This window comes from Amblyomma maculatum, chromosome 2, assembly GCF_055883805.1.
Source record: "Amblyomma maculatum isolate TAMU_Amacu chromosome 2, ASM5588380v1, whole genome shotgun sequence".
Lineage (NCBI taxonomy): Eukaryota > Metazoa > Arthropoda > Arachnida > Ixodida > Ixodidae > Amblyomma > Amblyomma maculatum.
This window is the reverse complement of record NC_139345.1, coordinates 76327161-76348899: the sequence shown is the minus strand read 5'-3', so window position 1 is coordinate 76348899 and position 21739 is coordinate 76327161. Positions and strand designations below refer to the sequence as shown.

Genomic DNA, 21739 nt, shown 5'->3' with positions numbered 1-21739 from the left:
TCAACATGCTAGCCATGTATGTGGACGCAGGGCATAAGAACTGGGACACCATACTACCCTTCATCACGTATGCGTTTAATACCGCCACGCATGAGACGACTGGGTACAGTCTATTTTTCCTTCTCTATGCCGGACCGCCACGCTACCCCCTGGATACTATCCTGCCCTTCACAAGCCGTGAAGACCCCTGCCTGGCTGAGACCCTCCGTCTCGCCGAAGAAGCTCGGAGAATCGCCCGATTACGGTCTGGTGCTTCACAAGAACGTTCTAAAGTGCAATACGATGCCAGTCACTGGCGGGTCACGTACTCTGTAGGTGATCTAGTCTGGCTGTGGCGCCCAATTCGGCGCCGTGGCCTACATCAAAACCTCTTGGCCCACTATGACGGACCATATGTAGTTGTCAAACGCATCAGTGACTTAACTTATGCAATAGCCCGCCTGACAGCATCGGGTCGTCGGTCTGCCAAAACCGAACTATGTCATGTTGCCCGCTTGAAGCCGTGTCAGCCTCGCACGACTCATGAACACGCCCAGAGGGCTTAGGCTGAGTAGGGGGGAAATGTCACGCCACTGATGACGACGAAGGGTTGTCATGGTCCGGGAGAAGAGGAAAAAGCGTTGGTGCCTGGGGCTAGTAGGCTTCACCTTATCCCACTGCCATATCACTGTAAATAAACACCCCTTTGCTATTTCATCGTAACAATATTTTTAAAATATAACCTCTCACTATTAGTGGAATGCAATAAACCTTTTCGCGAGAGCGGGGTCAGGGAATGTCTGAGCTCTCAAGTTTGTTTTAATGCCCTCCAGTGTGGGTAATTTGCGGTTTTATTGTGTCATGGTTAGAAACCGCTGCACATGCAGCATCAAAAAATTAGATCGTTTGGGTATTCTATATCTGCCACAACATCACTGAGCGCACATTTTTTAAAGCTAATGCAAGTTTGCTACTTGCACTGCTGCTGGTTCGATACATATGAATAGCTTGCATGCAGAGAAAAAGAACACAATGGCAGTGTCTGAAACCTTTTTAAAGGGCATTTTTCTAATCATTGTATTTACCCATATATGCCTAATGTCCTACATGTGAGGGCACCGCAGTTGTAAAAATTTATTGTTTACTCTCATCTAAGCCTTTAATGTGCAATGCTGTATTTCGCATGTTCAGCTTTGTTTGCTGTCTGTTTGCAAACAGCGACCACTTATCTGAATGAAGCATTTAGCAGATTTGACTCCATCAACTACATTGCAATTCCGAATGAAAGACAAGGTCTGCTCATAGTGAGACAAAGCTACAGCAGCTAATATGAAATGAAACATGTCAAAGTTTGAAGCTTTGTTTTACTAAGCACCACATGTAGTGTATTTGCCAATACCTATGTTGCAAAATGGCTAAAAGTCTGTGTTGAAAATATTTCCATCAATTAAAGGGCGACTGTGAAGTAAGCATTTTATATAAAATCTTAATTTTGTTTTAACTGTTCAAAATGCTTTGTACACGTTTGTGCAAATTGAGACTTAGCAGCTATTTTTTCAAATGTGCACTATGTAGCATTAATTTCTTTACTGTGTGCGAATTTACAATCCATCTTGCGAGTAGAGTGGTGTGCAGGGACTCACCACTTATGTCTAACAGATGCCCATGGAGTCACTGCTCAAAAACAGCAACTGCTAAATAGCTATCAAAACCAGGAGCTGGCAGACAAGTTAGCTTTTTCCATTTCCAATGCCATCTCTGCAAAGTGCCAACACAACACAACTCGAGTGGGTGACGAAGCTTTAATGTCCACATTGCCTTTTTTTGTGCATCTGCCTGCGTGCATGTGTGTATAATGGTTTTTAATGTTGGGGGGATATATGGTCTCAACCCCGCAGTGGGTATTTATTTTTACGATGTTCTAGCCAGAATAGCCTTTTAACGCCTATAGTACCACCATATGCTGGCTGAAGAACCTTAGTTGCTGCAAACTAGACACAGAGTAACAAAAAAACACACTACAGGAGCCAAAAATGATACTTGGCTTGCAACAAGCTTGACTCATCCTCCACTAGGGGGTGAAAATGTTTCTTGCAATAATCAATTTTTTTTGTAAGCGAGAAGCATTTGAAATTATTCCATTACTGATCCACTTCGAATCAGAAAGCCACTGTTTGCATTGGCCTACAAATCTGAAATCTCATTGTTCCCGAGGAAAATGATAGCATGCATGAAGGGTTTGTTCTGAATCTGCATGCAAGCCGAGATGTGCTGTAATTGGGATGTCTCAGATGAATTTATATCACTTGTTCTTTTTATGCTGATGGCTATTACATACCTTGGACACCTTTCCATTTTGCAGGGTTTGCTCGAGAGCCGAGGAATGTGAATATGATACTAAACCTAGTGTTGATGCTTCCACATTTTTCGTCCATAATAATAATTAAATATGTCTATGTCATACTATAAAGCAATTACAACTTAAATTTAGGCACCTGACTTGGCATGCATATAAGACTACATTTTGGCAAGCCCAGTGAGCTAGCGCACCCTTCTGCAAAGACTACTGAATGAGATCCAAGCCTAGGCCCCACTCTCGCAATGACGAAGAAAGGAAAAGCATGAATCTTGTACAGTAGAAGCAGTGGAGAATGTGCCCACCTCACCCATCAACAAGAACCACAAAGAGAAACAGCAATACGAAATTCCTACAATTTTAATACCGCTCTCTACAAGAATCCAGCTCAATGAATCATCTTGGTCACCGAGTCAAAACCGTACTCTCTTGGGTAAAGCGTAGGCTAAGGCAGGTCCCTCTTTGTACACCTCATAGTGGGGCGTGCCTTCCCAGATCTCTTTTCCCTGTGGATCAATGGCAAAGCTGTAACTTATGGGGTTTTCAATGGCAAACTCAATGGCCTCGTCGAGTTTCTCAAGGGTGATGTATGTAGCACTCCTCTCCTGCAACCAAAAAGAACACTGTTGCAACATACAGAGCAGCAGCACATTATGCTCAAGGAGCAAAAAGTGAAAAATCTATCTGCTAGTGTTTCGTATTATGAAACAGCAGATGTACAAAGCTGGGGAAACTTGAAAATAAACATGACCTCACCTATGGAATTCTTTATCATTCCTTTTAATTAAAGATAACCCAGTGTCAGCATCTTACAACAGTGGGCATTACTTAGCAGCAGCACATTACACTCCAAGTTAGCCTAAAGCCGAAGAAAAGCTCTGCAGCAAACAGCTGCTAGTGCCAGCCATTTTTCAATTGGTGTAAGTAGTAAGTACTTTGTACAGAGTGAAAAAGGCAATTTTCTAGCTACCCCCTTCTGAAACATTTAAAAAGCTTTCCAGGAAATCTCCAATGCTTCCCTGTGACATGGAATGCCCTTCACTGCAGAAAACACATCCGCAAGATTAACATGCAATGTGTTTGGCAAAAAGACTGCCTGTTGCCTATGTGTTGTCAAACTCAACACACAGAACACAGTACTCTACACCTCCAAGTGTACTCTACACCTCCAAATTTTATTCACTCTAGATCTTGATACAAGCAGTCCCTTACAGTATCTTCACTAGTGCTCCAACTTTGGAACTGCAAGTTTTAATTCTCACTATTCGTTTTTCTTTTTTTTTTTTCTTTTTCGTGGGAACACTGTTATGCTTCACTTTAGTCAGGCTACAGATTATCCAAAACGACACTCATTTGAAAAAACTTGAACCTGAGCATGCTAATGCTGCCTCAGTGTTCTGTGCAAAACGTACCTTTTCAACCCTGACAATTTCGTCCACATACTGCTTCAGCTGTTCAATCTTGAGCTTGGCATCTGCTTCCCTCTGGAGAAGCTCTTCCACTCTCTTCTCTTGCTCCAGTTTGTTCCTCTCCATTCTGGCAGTATTAATAGACACAACAATGCCCATGCAGCAAACACATTTTAACACACCAACATAGGAAGATGCATGAATTTCATATCTCTTTATCCTTAAATACAAAGAATTTCCACTGCATTAACACTGGATTCATATAAATAATAATAAAAAAATATGTTGGAGGCACTTAGATACCTCTTAAGCGCGGTAAGGCAAAAACCCTTACGCGATTTTTTGTACTCATTTGCCACGTCTTTTTGTAAGATGTGACGTCATCATCCAAGTTTCTTAGTTTTTGACCCAAATGGACCCCAATTATAAGTCCTTTGTATATCTTAAGTATTAATTACGATTAATTAGACCTTTTATCTAGTTCGACACAAGTCCAGCATTTTTTACTCATTTTGTGAGATCTTACACTGACTCGACGTCTTTCCGCCGGATGTGACATCATCATCCAAGCTTCTGCATATTTCTCCCCCCAAATTATAGGTTCCTTGATGATCTTAATTAACTAATTATTCTACAATAATCAAACCTGGCTTCTGGGTTCATTTTTTTCCTCCCCTATCTCATGCATTCTTTTTCTATCTTTATTCATTGAAGCGCTAGCAGGGCTAGACACCTCATGCGGAAGTACGCTTTCTGTGTATACCTAAGCCTAGAAAGGCTTTCGCCTTAAAAAATTCTTTCCGAGAACAGCAGCCGACTGGAACGACCTTCCCCACCACATCGCTGGCATCGTGTGTCCCTTGATGCTCCGACAAAGTGTTGCCGCGCATCATCTATGCCACCCCTTATGCAATAACCTTAACGGGGTCTTTAAGGTAATAAAATGAAATGAAATAGGCAATGAACACCATACACAATATGCCAGCAGTAATTACGAGCTCACTGAGAAGTCGCACTAGTCATCAGAAAAATTCGAAAGAGCTCAATGCAAACAAAAGACAAGACGTTAACAAGCATCCCATGCAATTGGTCACTTCAAGATGCCAGGAAGTGATTTAAAATGACACTAAGAAGTCAGTCACCAACGAAGGTTGTTTTGCTTTTCAACACTATTAGTGTGTAAGAATGTGTAGGAGCTTGCCAGGAGCATGACATGTAGGACTACCATTCATATAAGACTCTTGCGATGCACAATTTTACCTCTCAGTACAAAAAGCATGATCATTAGTGCTACTTCATCATTAGCACAGCAGCTTAAAGAATTATCACAAAATATAGGCTACTAAGTGCAATGTAAGGTTAAAAGAAATGCATTACATGGCTGATATAGAGCGAAATTAGCAAAGGTTAAACTAAAGAACAAAATTAGCCATCACAATGCTTTGAGAATAAGGTTAGGTTACTTATTCTGACCAATGCATCCAGGAATAACAAAATTAGGGAACAACAATATAAAAATGCACCACACTATAACAATATATAATATGTACACCACAGTCTCGCTGCAGATCACCTCATGTTACTTTCCAGATGTTTTTCAAGGTGTGCATAAATACAGTTGAGCCCGTTTATAACAAACCTGACGGTCACGCTGATTGTGTTCGTTATATCCGAAGTTCGTAGTAAGTAGACTTCTCATATTATATGGACGAAAATACAATATCAATCAAAGACTGCGTTTATTTCTTTAAAAAAGTCTTATCGGCGTCTGCTTTTCGAAAGCACACCCTATCACAGTATTTTCTAACTTGGCCAGGGAGGGCCATGTCCTCCTCTCCAAGGCCCTTGCTGCCAATAAACTGCATCAAGGAAGCGACGTAGCTAACTGCTGTAGCACTCGCAGCATATAGTGGCAAATCAGCATACTCAATGCCTTTTTGGTTGCTCACACTTCATGCACTATGGTATCGCCAGTGATGGCTGTGTTATCTATGCATCATCCTCAGCACCCAAGAAGTCTTTCCAAGCAGCATCAAGTATGCCCAGTTGCATGCCAACGATGCGTTGTCACAAATCAATTTGTGTCAGATCACAAGGCTGTTCGACAACTTCTTACGTTGTTTCTGGGCCTTATGGAAGCAATTCACAATGCTCTCTGCAGTTAGCTCAGTCCAAGAGGCCTAAAGCATTCCCACAGCATCAAATTAAGAGATCCGAAGTGGGGCATCGGCACCTGGTTTCTCAATTGCTATCAGTATCTGGATCACGTGCCACGATAAAAAAACCTTCAGTGCATGAATGATGTCCATGTACAGTGGCTAAATCTTTCAGGCCGCATTCGGTGGCAGGAAAAGTGTGGCCACCGCAGACAGGAAATGCTGCACATGGAGTGCCAAACAGCTGTAGAGAACAAGTAGGACCTCCCTGTTTTCCTTCGTCACATCTCGGTCGAATTTTGGCAGCCATTCGGCGAACAATTTGCGCGTCATCCAAGTGTTTCTGTTGTGTCTGTAGTGGACTGGAACACAAGTCCCAAAGTACCTCGGCTTATGAGACTTCCCGATGACAAATGGCAACTACCTGTCACTGCCATCCATGCGTGTGCACAATAGGATGGTAACACAAAGCTTACTGTGCTTTCCACCAACACACGTGGCTCCTTTAACGACATGAATGTTTGACAGATGCACCTAATAAAAGAGTGCAGTTTCATCTGCACTGTACACATTTTGCTGAGCGTTGCCTGCTATTGTTGGAATGTTCACAGAGAGCCAAGCATCCATGCCTTCAATGTTTGACAAGGCTGCTTCGCCTGCGATGGTCTTGAGCTCTGTTGTTCCATGGCACTCCTTATAACGACGTAACCAGCCATTACCACTGCCCGGGCTGAAATCGGGAAAGTCCAATATGGAAGCAAAGTTTCTTGCGTTGGACAGCATCAGCGAAACAATGATGGAAATGTTTCGGGACCGGGCATCAACAAACCATTTCAGCTACGCATCTTCAACATCCATGCAGGTCACTTTCTGAAGGTGCTTTCTCGTCAGGTCAGCACTTATGCTGGCACTCAAAATCTTGTACTTTTCTTAGACAATCGCAGTTCTTTGCTCCTGGACCAAGTTCATTAAGAATAGCTTTCTTTGTTTCGACGTCGACAGCCTTTCTTTCTTAGCCATTCATTCAAAACTAGTGACAAGAACTGATTGCTCCTAGTTTTAAAGTTAAGGGCAGTTTAGTATAAACTCTGGGATCCATGTCCAAAATTTGGTGTCAATACACACAACTTTGCGAGACCGGCCAATGATGGAGAACTTGTATTTCATTTCCTGGCTCTGTCTAGCTTACAAAAGCACCATTTTTGTCTATAGTGGCCTTTTCGTCATTATAATTCCGTATCTATGCATAAAAGATGCCCCTTAAGCGTTTAGGAACGAACATACTTCCCATTATGTCATGAATAATGTACTTGAGGTGTAAAACAGTAAGAACTGTAAGGTGTAAGAAGTAATGTCCTTTGAGAGACAATACCTTAGCACTGCAACTCTCTGATTTTCTTTTTCGTTTTCTTCAAGAAGGCGTTCATGTTCCCGCTCTTCTTCTTGGGATAGAGCTGAGTGCTTGTCAGCCAAATCAAGGTCCTTGCGGTTTTCTTCTATCCAGTAGTTCCTTAAAATGAAACAGAGAGAGCATGTTTCTTGATTTAAAAAAAAAAAAAAAAAGCACACAAGAAAACACTTGCCCAATGAAATCGAAGGTCATTTTCGGCATATTATGACCATTATTTAAAACAACAATTGAGTTTACTTGCCGCTCAATGTTGAACAGGCGCAAAATAATCCTGCTAACGCAATTTACACGCTATATAGTCGGGACATAGTAGGCCGAGGTAAAATGTGTTCAGAAATACGCACGAGCGCGCATACATGCGGTGGTTCAGCGGGTAGGGCGCTCGACTGCTGAACCCAAGGATCAAATCATGGCCGCGGTGGCTGATTTGAGATGGAGGCGAGAAGCAAAGCGCTCGTGTACTGTGCGATGTTTGTGCACTTTGAACGACCAACCCTAGGTGGTCGAAACTTTAGGTGCCCTCCTCGTAGCCTAAACTTTTGGGGAAGTTAAACTTAATAAGCAAAACCAAATCTGACCAAAACATTTAATAGCAAAATAATAATTGTTTGTTAGGAAAGGAAAGGAGCTTTCTCAATCATCGATCTGCGAAAGAGGCACCGCAGTGGATCGAGGGCTGCGGATTAATTTCAGTATTGTCAGTATTGTCTATCGCGTTTTAACACCGTACATCATCGAAGTTCACCGCATTCCACTTTTCAAAAAGGTTTTCACGAGCACAGAAAGGTACGATACGTCGCACTGGCGTGCGATCTCACCAGAAAAGGTACTCACCTGATCGCCTTCATTTCAGTGCGGTAGGCAGCATGCATCCGTTGAAGCACAGCAATTTCTTCCGGATCCGCTGGCGGGCCCAGATTGATCTTAAATAATTTGGTGGGAGCTATCGGCATCCAGCGAGGCTTCATTCCTTTGGATTTTTTTTTCCACCGAACTTGTTGGTGGCCGAGCAAGAAAGTAGCATCGAGGCGGTGGAGGGCCACATCGTAAGTGCCATTTCTCACAGGCAGCAACGCCGCCTTTGAAAGCACCGAACTAAGCATATCTTATTCAGTTGTACGCCGCTGAAAATAACTTCGCGGGCTATAAATCGCGAATCCCAGCAGCCGACTACGGCGTAGTTATAGTAGCGTAGCCAGCACCACCCGCACAGTGAGCGCCGCCATGCGCATTCGACTGATGCGCTAACACTGCGGCTGCCCGTAAGGAGGTCTTCATTTGGCAGCATTCGGTTTCTCGCACGAGATGTGCTGACGAGCATCATCATCGTCGGGTTTGGCAGGAGGCAGCCGCGCGTTTTTCGAATGCGGCAAAAGCAGCACTTTAGGCCCCATGATGACAGAAATAATGTTCATTCATTCATTCATTCATTCATTCATTCATTCATTCATTCATTCATTCATTCATTCATTCATTCATTCATTCATTCACTGGTGAGTATACGAGGTGCCACACGATTCTTTATGCGGCCGCCGTTTAAAGGATGTCTATCTCAGAATTACCTTCAATATTCAACTTCCAAAAATACCAAAAACTGGAAATGCTTAGTCAAACTGAGTAGGGCGTGTGAAAGATTTTGCGCTAGATGGAAGTTGATGGGGACAAAGATGTGCAGTGCATAGCATGATAGTGTGTTGCACGGCGCTCTTGCGTTACAGATTTCCTTGCCTCAATCCTTATTTATGTCGTTCTGAATTCACTTCGTAAAATCTTTGTGTATCATGCGATGACGGGGAAACTACAATGCATTACATCCTCTCCTGAGAGAAGTTTGCTTCTCGGAGGAGAAATTATTTGGAAATTCCTCTTGTTTGCTTAGGCTTGCCGTTTACAATTGCTATCCATTTCTCATTTATTGCAACCGTCAAAGGGCACGTCCTAAATCTTGTGTGTGAGTTACCTCATAGGTATAATATTGCGACTGGAATATTTGTTTTGTTAACATTTCTCTGTCTTGATTTTACTTACAAGTTTTATTTGCATATTTATTTTATTTTATTTCTTTGTTACTATCGCTACCACATCAAAATTTTTCCAAGAGTTTTTCTCAAACTCTGATTACTAATTCACAAGTTATATATTGTAGGCTATTATTATTAAGCACGGATCATGTATTAATTTCTTGCACCTGCACTGAGCCTTGGTCAATCCCCCTATGTGAGACCAGAGAAGAGATCAATGACGATGATGATGGTGATGACGTCATCAGTCGTAATTGTACATACCCACAGCAGGGGATTGCCCATGGTGCATTGCAGAACAAAACGCTCGTGGCAAAGGATCGAGTGGAGTATTTTGGTATTTCGAGTCTTAAGCTAGAGTATGAACAAAAAATCAAAAGTAAAAGAAAAGGCAATGAATTCTCATTTTAACAGAGGAATCTCCCTCATGTGATTATATAATGATGAATGGAATCGCACACTAGTTTCAGGCCATATTCCTTGGCCCTCGCCCTGAAGGATAGGAGAATCGGAATAGATGTAGAAGCAGGCCTAGACGAGAAGAGGGATATACAAATAAATTCAATGGATAGAAACAAACAATGGAGAGGAAACAGGGATTTATGTTCTAGATTTCGCCACAAGACTCACAAAGGTTGGGTTGATCGCAGATAAAGATTTAGATGCGGTGTCCTGTAATGCAAAGAGTCGTGGACACCTCACATTGCCTTGAAATGCACATCCGCATACTCCAAGAAATTCCAGGTGTTGGTAATCTCATGGCTCGTGGCTCAGGTAGTGGAGATGTTGGATGCATTGAAAGCGTGTTTAGTAAGCATGCAATATTTGGGACGAACGGGACAATAATGGTCCGCCAAGGGCGGTCTTTGCTAACAAATCGGTCTTCGCATTAGGTGAAATGCCACAGTGGCCAAGGAACCAGTGAAAGGGAACTTCTGTAATATGTAGCGGAATAAAAAAAATGAAGGGAACGGCTGAGCGGGGTATGATTCGCTCGAATTTTAGAGCGCTGTCAAAGAAAGACGGGGTTAGGGTACCTATAGCCGGTGAAGCAGCCTACACGAAAATTACTTGTGACAGTAACGTATCGTTGAACGTACTCACCATGCGGTCACTCACACCAGCAACAACCGACTTTATTATGCTTGCCTCAACATCAGGAGGGGTCGTGGGGACAATATTTGAGCCCCAACTCTACCTTCTGTCCAGCAAAAGCATCCGCTCGCGAGCACCTGTCACGTCGAGTGATATCTAAGGCATTAAGTTATTAGAACGCTTTGGGCAAGAATGGTCGTCAGCTGTGTGATCGCAGTGGGAAAGGCAGCAGCTAATCGACTCGGAAGTGCAAAGGTCTGATGCATGATCACCGCCGCTAACACAGCAGCGCGTAGCCGACTTGCAAACTTTGCCGCCACTGTGACCAAAACACCAGCAATTCTTACAATGTAATGGTTAAGGCTGCAATTCGTCAACAGGGCAAGATAATTTTTGTTTTATCTGAATCGACCTGAAACGGGAACCACAGCGCCAGAGGGATTATATTTTGATACCACATTTAGAAAAAGACTTAAACGGCAAGTTTTCAGCCGGCAAACTGGCGAACCAGGTGACCAGACCTGTTGTCACGGAATCGACGCACATTTTTATTAAGCCAGCGCGGCGCGAGGCCCACGCGGCGCCGTATGGAAAGTTAGAGAAAAACCTCCTTCCCCGCGCGAGAGAGCGCGTAGCTTTGTACGCGTTGCCGTCACCCTCTTTCCCATTGCCCGGGGATGACGGCGGTTCATCGGTCTGGAATGTGCAAGACGGGTGATGCTATATTCACACCAAATCGGTCTAGGGGCGGGGCCTCCGCTTTTCACGTGACCACTGACGTCATAGCGTCGGGGGGGGGGGGGGGGGGGAAGAAACTCCGGCGCGGCGGCCGCGTGGAAAGCGTCGCCAGAGTCCTTCAATGCTGGCGTCGCCAAGGTATACGTCAGCTGCTTCTACTTTAGAGCTATAACGGCCGCTTGTGTACCCTGCACTTGTTGTGGCAAGCCAGCAGCGGGTACTTAAAATTCCTTACGAACATAATCAGTCTGTCCAGCTATTTATTTACCTTATTTTCTATGTCTTGACCGAAAGAGCGCGCGAATCTCGTTCAGCTTCACAGCTGGGGCAATAGAAATGTGAGTGATGATGATACAAACTTATTATGTGCACTTCATGTGAGTGTTGTTGCAGGATACCTTTAAGTGGCGTTTCGTCGGCACTTACCTAGATCATGCACAAAACGGTCGTCATTGAAATCACCAGCTGGCACGTACATATATATCCATTTTACTCTCGGGAAATTAATTTATTCATTTTGTACCCCTTGTCCGTTCTTATGCTGTTGATCCTGTCCATCATATATTTCCTTCTAGTTACAACTCAGGTACGTTTCATGTATTCTTCAATATCATATGGCGGGGCTTTTGCTTCCACTTAACAATATTAATTAAACCGTTAAGAAAAAGAAATAAATAAAATTAAACTGAGCTGATAAGCTAATTATAAAAGAAATGTTTACCATGTCTCTCACAGCAGCATTCATCAAAGATGCCTGCTCTAATTCGATCATTCTGAATGTAATTTAAACAATTAATTTTTTTTTTAAACCGGACAAAACTCTTGACCAGCTAGTGAAGCTCGTGGGGATATTCTAGACCTAACTGGCTCAAGCTGGAACCAACTGAGGATTTTTTCATAAACTCTACCCTAACTGGTGGAGATTTCTGCCTGATATATATAGTTAAAAAAAATCTCAGAACTGAAAGCATAACACCATAGCCTTCATAAGTTTAGCAGATAATACAGTACCTGTAGCTTTCACACCATGCATCAACTTTTCTATGCAAGTAAAAACAATCGATTCACTCTTCTTCAAGACGGCATGATATATGCAGAGAAGACTTCGAAGTCATTGAAAATTCAAATTTATTTACTATGTGGATTATATTTACATTGGAATATGCAATTTCATTACAAAGAGTACAAAACATGAAGCCATGCACAGAAATTAAAAGACAAACAGATATGCACTATGCATGCAATAAAAAATACATGAGAAACTTGCTGTAATTTCCAGATATATAGCCTGCACTGTCTGTAAAAACCAGCCTAAAGAAAGGATAATCCGCACATGGTATACAGTACTTGTGACTAAGTATGCATGGTAAACACTCTTCTTTTTGGAAGTATTATATGCGTGTTTTTCAATTTGCACACCATTGTCATCACCTTGACCGCACCCACAGCAGGGCAAAGGCCTATGCTATATATGTACTTTCAATAAATTAACCATGTCTTGTGCCAGCTGCACCCACTTTAGTCCTCACAAACTTCTTGATCTCATCTGCTCACCTTTCTGCCTCCCTCTGTGACATTTACCTTCTCTTGAAATCCAGTCAGTTACCCTATAGCGATCATCGGCTAGCTTGCCTGAATATTAAATGCCCTATCATGTTTATTTCTTCTTGGTTTCGACTAGAATATTGATAACTCACGTTTATTCCTGGCCACTCTCTCTGCTCACTTCCTGTCTCTTAGTGCTAAACCTATCATTTTCTATGCCAAGCTGTCTGCACTGTCTAAAAGTTACGCTGAACCCTTTTTATTAGCCTCCTTATTGCTGCTCAATTGGTGAGTACCGAAAAGATACAGCTATCATATATGCTATTTACTTTTTTTGAGGGATACTACTATAGTCAGCTGCCATTCATGATCTGAGAGCTAGTACCTGCCAATTGTTCTTCAAGTCAATTTTATTTTTCAAGTTATTTGACTGCCATCGAAGCGACAGGCGGTTGCTATACCTGTAGTAAGAAGCCATATTTCCTAACTACTTCCAGGTCCTTGCTACCTATCATAAACTCCTGTTTGATACCCTAGCCTTTTAAGTGTTACTTTCATTTTCACCATATAAAATTTTAGTCCTATTATTCTATCTTGCCTGTCTAAATTCGTCCCCTGAGTTACTTTGCAAGGCACCATTATCAGAATCACAGGTTACTAAGGCATCGTCCTATGTTCTTCAGTAAAAAAAAAAAAAAAAAAAAATGCTCAATTATTTGATGAAATGAGAGACAGGGCACGACTGTGCCTTTCTGAGCCAATAACTGTAATGGTGTTATTTGTCGTGTAGCCGCCTTCGTTTAGGGAGAGGCTTCAGAGATGAACATCCTTTTACCGGTGAACTTCGGACATGCAAGCCAGAACTCTCTGGCACAGAACTGGCTAGCCTTCTGAAAGCATAGTAAAAAAAATCATTCATTTCGGAGAGAACTTCCTCATCATGACAATGATAGAGGATCGAACTGCACTTTTCCCAACCTTCCACAATTTTTTTATGCATTTCTGAAGGCCCTGTACGAACTGCTGGCTCAGACACTGTAGTCCCAGAGGTTTCTGTTAAGTTTTCATCTGCCTCAGCATCACTGCAGGACGATGAAAGTGTTGGTGTAGAATGGTCCAAAGTAATATGTGGCCCATTCAGGTAGGCATGAGGCAATGACAAAATAATATGTGGCCCATTCAGGTAGGCATGAGGCAATGACAAAAAAGAATACCCATCAGCAAATTTAAAAATGGCACAGAAATGTTTACAGGGGTACTTATGTTTACGGAAGTCAAGGCAAGTGCAAGTGGGCTTGCTAAAGTCAACAGTGTGAGAAATGTTCCCACTTCTCTCAGAACGGACACAAAATGTTCTTTCAGTAGGCAACGCAACTATATCAGCTTGTGTGTATTCTTCTGCATTTACAATCCTCCTCAACATATGCTTGATAAAGTTGTGAGGTCGTCCATGAAGGTATGCGGGGACGTTCTCGCTGTATTGTCTGTAAAGTGCAGACTGCCTCATTTCTGCTTCCACAAATTTTTTTTCACAGTCTGGAAGGTATGAATGTATCAGCATAGTAACAAGGGAAGTGAGAGATCGCTTCCCACTTGCACTTTTCACGTAGTGGGCCTTTAGTACTCTATTTTGCGCCTCAATGCCATTGTTTGTTGTGAGAACAACATCATATTCAAGGCGGTAGAAAAGAACCCAAAGCTCCTTCACATCAAGCCAAACTGTTTCAAAATAATGTTGAAACTTTTCGTTCTTCCAATACTCCGAACACATAAGTTCTTCCAATGCTGTTTGAAATTCACCTGCATTACAAGCATTGCCTACACGTTTCATAAGGTTCAGAGCTTCGCCAGGATGTGAAACACCATTTTCTGTTCTGCGGAGCCACCTATGCCATGCCTGACACCTGTGAAAATCACAGATTGATATTTTACTTTCAGGAAATGTTTGCCGTATGGCGTTCATCTCGGCTTGACAGTAGTCCACCATCCAATATTGTGGTGAAAGATGACCAGCCCATTTTCTGAAAACATTCAAAGCTTCAGCAATGAAAGCAGCAGTTTCAAAGTGCACAATAAATGCACCAGCAGTTGTGTAGCCTGATGGTGTTTTCACAACGAGAAGAAAAAGGGGGAGGGCATAATCACCTGTTTTGTGTGTAGAATCTAAGCAGATAACTGCACTTCCATATTTTGAAAGCATATTTTTCATAAATTTTGATTGATAACAAAAAAGCAGTGTCTGCTCACACTCACTTGCAACACTCTCTTCCATATTATCAGACATGCAACTACTTTCACTCTTGTTTACAGCATATGGCCGGAAAAGTACTGAACTTTCAGGTTGCTCATTTTGAATTCTTGTGACCAGATTCAGTGCATTTGTTTGGTCAACAGTGCTGAAGCGGTCTTTCCGAAGAGTGTTTTGGATGTGGTTGCTAATGCCCTTAGCAGTAGGGAAAAATGCTCTGCTACTGCTGTCAGGTTTCTCTTTGCCTGGAAAAAGCACATCATGCACATGGTAATGAAGGCACTTTTTCATGTCAGAAACAGATGTGATGCCTTCCCTCACCAGCACACCTATTCGCTCAACTAAACTCTTATCTACAGTCTGGCTGAAACCCTCCATTTCATTGAAGCCATGATTACAATGAGAAGAGCAGTCAGCAATAGCAACATATACTCTCTCCTCAGTGGCCACAGCTCTTGCTTCTTGAAGTGCTTCTTGGAGGTTGTTAATCTTTTCTGGTTTTAGTCCGTTTGCCTTAATGCGACCACACGGTTGGGGTATGTCCACCTAGAAAAATATTATCAGGAATCAATTTACGAATTAAGCCATGAGTAAAAATTGTAGGAGACAACATAGGATAATGCGACCAGTGCACATCTCCCAGGTTTTGCTATGCGAGGGAAGAAGTGAATCAAGCAAGTAGTTAACGTCTTCAGGATACGACTTGGCTACAGAAAATTACTGAGCAGCTTAAGTGAAGAGGCATGCTCTGTGGTATGCTTGAACTCACATACATTAAAAATAAAAGGTTAAAGGTCGAATGACTATTGCTGGCTGCACACAATTAACTGGCTTTAAATGGACAGACATCCGGACACATGGGAATGTGCAGGGAGTAGAGCATATGCCACATGGCCATTTGCAACTGTTACTTGATGCAAAAGAAATGCACATCTTGTAAGAGCTGCTAGCTAAATGTAAAATTTGCTTTCATTTCATTCTATGTTTCGAGCTTTAATTAGAGCACAAGAATAATGGTTAGTTTTTACTGTTTGATTGCTGCCAAAAAAAAAACTGTTACAATGAGAAGAGTAGCAAGCAATCGCGACATAGATTCTCTTCTCAGCGGCCAAAGCTCTTGTCTCTTGAAATGCTTTGTGGAAGTGGGCAATGGCTTCTGCGCAGTAAATATGCTAATGGATAATGGACACAGAACTTGGCCCACATACTATAGTGTGTGAATGCAAATGGACAGCATAAGAATACAGATAAGTTCTAGAGATCTTGCTCTTTAGCCTGTCTAGTACATATTGCTGTAAATATACCTTGAAGTCAGGAAAAGCTTGAATCCACTTCAGACTCAAGGTTGCTGGGCATCCTTTCTTTTTTGTTCCTTGGATGTTGAGCCGTTTCTTTTCAAAGGTTTCCTTTGTCCAGTCTTCTGGAGCCGGGCTCTGAAATGTATATACAATTTGTGGAAATCAGTATTGCATCCTCTTGTAAAACTGTACGAATACATGAAGACCGGTGACAAATCCTGTCGGTGCACTTATAATGAAAAAGAAAGCAAAGTATTACGTGGCCTAGCGCTTTGACACACTATTACGAACTATCATTTGATAACTGATTATCAACAGTTGAAGTCATTAATTTATGAAAGAAATGTGCAGTAAGAATGTTGTGACTGACAAAATTAGGGTAATTCGATGGTTACTATCTTGTGGTGAATTGAAAAGAAGTGCTCTAGCTGATGATGGTTTAGGGAATTTTGTTCATGCACATGAAAATCACAAAATCAGCATCTGCATTAAATTATTGAGATAATGCAAAGCAAATATACCACTAAGTCAGCAGTGAGAATACAAACTGTTACAGTGGCTTTCAATAGACCTTTTCACTGCACACACACACACAAACATATATATATGTATATATATATATATATATATATATACATACATACATATATATAGTAAGCTCAGATATAGTAAAGTGAATCTGCAGTCTCATTTTTCCTTCCAGAAAACGACTTATTTTTGTTTGCAGTGAACATACCTCAATTTTGTTACAGGAAAGAGCGCCTGGCCATGACCAGGCACTCGGAGGCAAATATGTAATTACATGAGGCAAATACATGAATTACATGAGGCAAATAAGTAATTCGGAGGCAAAAATATGTATACCGGCCAGAAACGATTCAATAGCACCCAGCAGAATGGCCTAACCACAGAGCTTGTGAGTAGCGAGGAGAAGCCAACTTTTGAAAATCAGTGCGGGTGGGAATCGGCAAAGCGGTCGTGGGAATAACGCTAAAGGAAGGCGCCACGGGCCGTTGAGGATGTAAATGACAATAAAAATGGAGTAAACATTTGGGAATGAAACGAAGTGGGGGAACAATAATAATAATTGGTTCAGAGGAAGGTTAAGACGCAGTATCTGTCACACATTGTTTCTGCGGGCACCTGAACCGCGCCACGTTTACAAGTATGAAACATAGTATTAAGGCAGCGATGACACAGTGTGCGGGCCGCAGAGTTACGGGCTCGCCAATGTGCATGATCGCGCAAATATATATATATATATATATATATATATATATATATATATATATATATATATATATATTTCACATAGAATAAAACTGATATTTCTAGCCGTTTTGTATATATGCAAGTAACTGACCTCAATGGATTTGACAACATTAATGGTGGTAACTGAAAAATAAGGTATACATATTTAGGGGATCGAGAATTAAGTTGTTTAATTCTAGTGCTCTGAGAAAACGACACAGTTCAATAAGTATATAGACAATTAATTACCACGCAGCGCGAGCTTATTGAGATATGCCATCATGTATTAGATATATAAACCCTGTGCGTGCAATTTGACTGCATGATTATTTCATACCATAAGGCCACTCGAACCATGCAGCAAAGATCTTTACTGTGTGTGTGTGTGTGTGTGTGTGTGTGTGTGTGTGTGTGTGTGTGTGTGTGTGTGTGTGTGTGTGTGTGTGTGTGTGTGTGTGTGTGTGTGTGTGTGTGTGTGTGTGTGTGTGTGTGTGTGTGTGTGTGTGTGTGTGTGTGTGTGTGTGTGTGTGTGTGTGTGTGTGTGTGTGTGTGTGTGTGTGTGTGTGTGTGTGTGTGTGTGTGTGTGTGTGTGTGTGTGTGTGTGTGTGTGTGTGTGTGTGTGTGTGTGTGTGTGTGTGTGTGTGTGTGTGTGTGTGTGTGTGTGTGTGTGTGTGTGTGTGTGTGTGTGTGTGTGTGTGTGTGTGTGTGTGTGTGTGTGTGTGTGTGTGTGTGTGTGTGTGTGTGTGTGTGTGTGTGTGTGTGTGTGTGTGTGTGTGTGTGTGTGTGTGTGTGTGTGTGTGTGTGTGTGTGTGTGTGTGTGTGTGTGTGTGTGTGTGTGTGTGTGTGTGTGTGTGTGTGTGTGTGTGTGTGTGTGTGTGTGTGTGTGTGTGTGTGTGTGTGTGTGTGTGTGTGTGTGTGTGTGTGTGTGTGTGTGTGTGTGTGTGTGTGTGTGTGTGTGTGTGTGTGTGTGTGTGTGTGTGTGTGTGTGTGTGTGTGTGTGTGTGTGTGTGTGTGTGTGTGTGTGTGTGTGTGTGTGTGTGTGTGTGTGTGTGTGTGTGTGTGTGTGTGTGTGTGTGTGTGTGTGTGTGTGTGTGTGTGTGTGTGTGTGTGTGTGTGTGTGTGTGTGTGTGTGTGTGTGTGTGTGTGTGTGTGTGTGTGTGTGTGTGTGTGTGTGTGTGTGTGTGTGTGTGTGTGTGTGTGTGTGTGTGTGTGTGTGTGTGTGTGTGTGTGTGTGTGTGTGTGTGTGTGTGTGTGTGTGTGTGTGTGTGTGTGTGTGTGTGTGTGTGTGTGTGTGTGTGTGTGTGTGTGTGTGTGTGTGTGTGTGTGTGTGTGTGTGTGTGTGTGTGTGTGTGTGTGTGTGTGTGTGTGTGTGTGTGTGTGTGTGTGTGTGTGTGTGTGTGTGTGTGAAAGATCGATATCGCGATGATGGCCGGACAGTTTCATATATCACTAAGCCCGCGCGCGTCGAACTCTAACAACGCCGGAGGCCATCAACAAGCAGCCGACGAATTCGTCTATTCCGGCTGCTTGTGAAGGAAGGAAAGGTGTGCGCGGAGCCCCCGAGGAATTCCGAGCAGTGAACGATCGTTGACCTCGTGCTGAAGGCAGCACACTGATTGCTAGCCCAGTTACAGCTAGGACCGGCGGCCCCTCGATCGCGTTTCCAGTTACCACGAAAGCCAGCCAACGGCCTGCACTGAGCACAGGAAATCACCTACGCCATCAAGCTGATGGGCGCCTGGCTCCTGTCAGCAAACTGAAGCGGTGTACACAATGCATCCGGCACCCCGCGGCCGACGGCGAGAACTCACTTTAAAAAAAAAAAAAGAAAAAAAAAAGAAAAAAAAAAAGCAGAGGGTTGGGGGTCTTAACTATCTATGGTCATGGAATGTTGGCGCGGTCGATGCCCTGGCATCAAACTCGAATTCTCGTTGCACTATCGGGGGCGAAACTTTTCAGGACGCGTCATGGAATCGAAGACCAATGCATATTACTGGTGTCAAACAGATACAAGTAGACCCGCATATATGCTGTGACATACATGCGGAACTTAACAGAAAAAAATTATTTTCTCGTGACCTGCATTTCTGCAGCCGACTAATTTATATGCATAATACCGCTTTTACTACATATATATGTAATAATAAATGCAATTAACATCATTGAGCTGCTGCCACACATTTTTTATCTTTTCTCCCCGCGCGCTTTACCTAAGAAATATATATATATATATGCACGCAGATTTGTGCATATTTACAGGCAGTTAGAGGCACACAGGTGAAAGGCTAAATTTCGAATGCTAGTTGAATTAAAAAAAAAAGAAAATCACCTAGGTATAACCATCACCAATTTCAAAATCTTGCACGTACCGCTTTGTCACTCTTCCAGTATTCTTCGCCGAGGATGCAGACTTTTACAACTTCTCTCTCTACCCGGAAAGGCACATCCATAAGAATTTTTCGGCCATGATGAATCATGGAGAACATATATCGTGCTGAAAATAGGCATGCATTTATCAGGTTCGTATAAATGACTCCCGACGCGCGCACGCACACACAAACACTCTCTCTCTCTGTCTCGCGCGCGCGCACACACACGCAAATAAATTTTGCTCAATCCTTGCTACAAACGAAAAGCGAAATTATTGTTCTTATATGTACTGTATAAAGTTCACATTACAGCATTACACAGCTCGCCTTAATTCTAGCCTTCTGCTGTCGTGCTGCAGCTAAATGGCTAAAGAAAAATAGAGTGATGCTTGCATGCGTACACATACATATATTACTGGCTAGAAGTCCGTTACTGTGAAAGGAACTTACCTTTGGATGACGCATCAAACTCTCGTGAAGTCCGCACAGCATACTTTACGTTGCCAGCCGCTAGAGATCTCTCCAACTTCTTTAAATCATCTTCGCATTTCAGGTATCCATGCCAGTAGCCTCCTTCCTCATGTATGTCGCTAAGATAGCGTCGCAGAATGAGCTCCTGACGTTCAGGAGCATCACTCATGGTCGCGAGGAAACAGTGGAACGGATAGAGAAGATCGAGAAGAGCGCGCGCGGATGAACAGCCGAAAAGAGCGCGCGGAGCGCGCTTTTTTTATTTTATGTTTTTTTCTTGCCGAAGGCATGACGTCAGTGGTCACGTGAAAAGCAAAAGCCCCGCCCTTAGCGCTTTTTTATTTTGTTTTTTTTTTCATAGTCATGACGTCAGTGGTCACGTGAAAAGCGGAGGCCCCGCCCCTAGACCGATTTGGTGTGAATATAGCATCACCCGTGCAAGACCTTTCGAGAGCCTTCTATGGGACCTAACCAATGACGACGCGCGGCTCGACGGGAGGAGAAGGGAGTAGGGTGCCTCGATGCGCTCCCGCTCTCCGCTGAGGGTGGCGCCACTCTTAGAAGGGGTCGTCGCCGCCAAAACCGGTTATCGGAAGGCGCCGCCGCCATTTTCTTGCATTCCACTCCCGCCGTCCCGCGGATGCTCACGCTAGACACGGAAAGCGGAATCCTTCACATAGTCTGCAGAATTGCTGGGTGCTGCGTTCCCCAGTACACTAACAGTGCTAAAAATTACCGGAGAATGTTTTCTTTTCCGAGCCCAAAAACTACCTCTTTTATGGACTGTGAAAATGAAGCCGGACAACTGGCAGCCGACGAACTACCCTTGCATATGCAGCGTAAGTACCAGACGTCTCTGCAGTGCTAAATTCATTTTCAGGCTTATGTAAGCTTGTCTATGCGACTGTTTCTGATTACCAGACATACCATTTTGTGTACCTTTCGGAGGTGCCATAACATGCTTTTACAGCCTTCTGATATTTGATCGCTGTAGACGGACGTAATCTCTTAGAGCTCGAGAGCGATATGGATCCTCCAGCGCACTTAGCATTACAAATTAAGGCTCAGGCTGGTAAAAAAATTACGATCTTTCTCAGCAACGAAGCTTGAAGAGCAGTTCATCGCGCCTACTTCACAAAAAGCCTCGCAGCCCGCTTAATTTTGAAAGGCGCATCTGGCAGCGTGAAAATTATGTGACCCTCGGAGCTCAGAATAGCATGCGATACACTAGGCTTTGTTTTTGTACGTTGCGTCGCATTGAGATATTTTATACTTTTGTTCTTCACGAAAACTATGCTATTCAAGACATTTATTATCGCCTATCCTATGTCACGGAAGTAGCGCATTGAAGTGAAAAAAAAAATTAATGTGAAGTACATCTTTATTTTGTGC

At 42.9% G+C, this 21739-nt stretch overlaps 2 protein-coding genes across 2 annotated transcripts; both read right to left on the bottom strand.

Moving 5' to 3' along the window:
• Positions 1 to 2660: 2660 nt before the first annotated feature.
• Positions 2661 to 8566, bottom strand: mRpS26 (mitochondrial ribosomal protein S26). Its single transcript, XM_084594544.1, has 4 exons — positions 8146 to 8566; positions 7273 to 7410; positions 3748 to 3871; positions 2661 to 2940 (listed from the first exon to the last, which is right to left on the bottom strand). The coding sequence occupies exons 1-4, from the start codon at positions 8412 to 8414 to the stop codon at positions 2749 to 2751; spliced, it is 723 nt and encodes a 240-aa protein (XP_084450670.1). The 5' UTR covers positions 8415 to 8566; the 3' UTR covers positions 2661 to 2748.
• Positions 8567 to 9524: 958 nt separating this feature from the next.
• Positions 9525 to 20516, bottom strand: LOC146199059 (uncharacterized). Its single transcript, XM_084592028.1, has 6 exons — positions 20327 to 20516; positions 19877 to 20001; positions 16263 to 16391; positions 15301 to 15504; positions 13732 to 14295; positions 9525 to 9686 (listed from the first exon to the last, which is right to left on the bottom strand). Exons 1-6 carry the CDS (start codon positions 20514 to 20516, stop codon positions 9525 to 9527), a joined length of 1374 nt encoding a protein of 457 aa, XP_084448154.1.
• Between the last annotated feature and the right edge of the window lie 1223 nt (positions 20517 to 21739).

What these genes read in the sequence shown, in the direction of transcription:
- mRpS26 (XM_084594544.1), bottom strand. Translation starts at nt 8,414, where the DNA reads ATGCTTAGTTCGGTGCTTTCAAAGGCGGCGTTGCTGCCTGTGAGAAAT. An exon ending in ACTGAAATGAAGGCGATCAG is followed by an intron (nt 7,411 to 8,145) that starts GTGAGTACCTTT and finishes TTTCATTTTAAG; the next exon opens with GAACTACTGGATAGAAGAAA. An exon ending in AAATTGTCAGGGTTGAAAAG is followed by an intron (nt 2,941 to 3,747) that starts GTACGTTTTGCA and finishes TTTTGGTTGCAG; the next exon opens with GAGAGGAGTGCTACATACAT.
- LOC146199059 (XM_084592028.1), bottom strand. Translation starts at nt 20,516, where the DNA reads ATGAGTGATGCTCCTGAACGTCAGGAGCTCATTCTGCGACGCTATCTT. An exon ending in ACTGGAAGAGTGACAAAGCG is followed by an intron (nt 16,392 to 19,876) that starts GTACGTGCAAGA and finishes TATACATTTCAG; the next exon opens with AGCCCGGCTCCAGAAGACTG. An exon ending in AGACTGTAGATAAGAGTTTA is followed by an intron (nt 14,296 to 15,300) that starts GTTGAGCGAATA and finishes GCAAGTGGGAAG; the next exon opens with CGATCTCTCACTTCCCTTGT.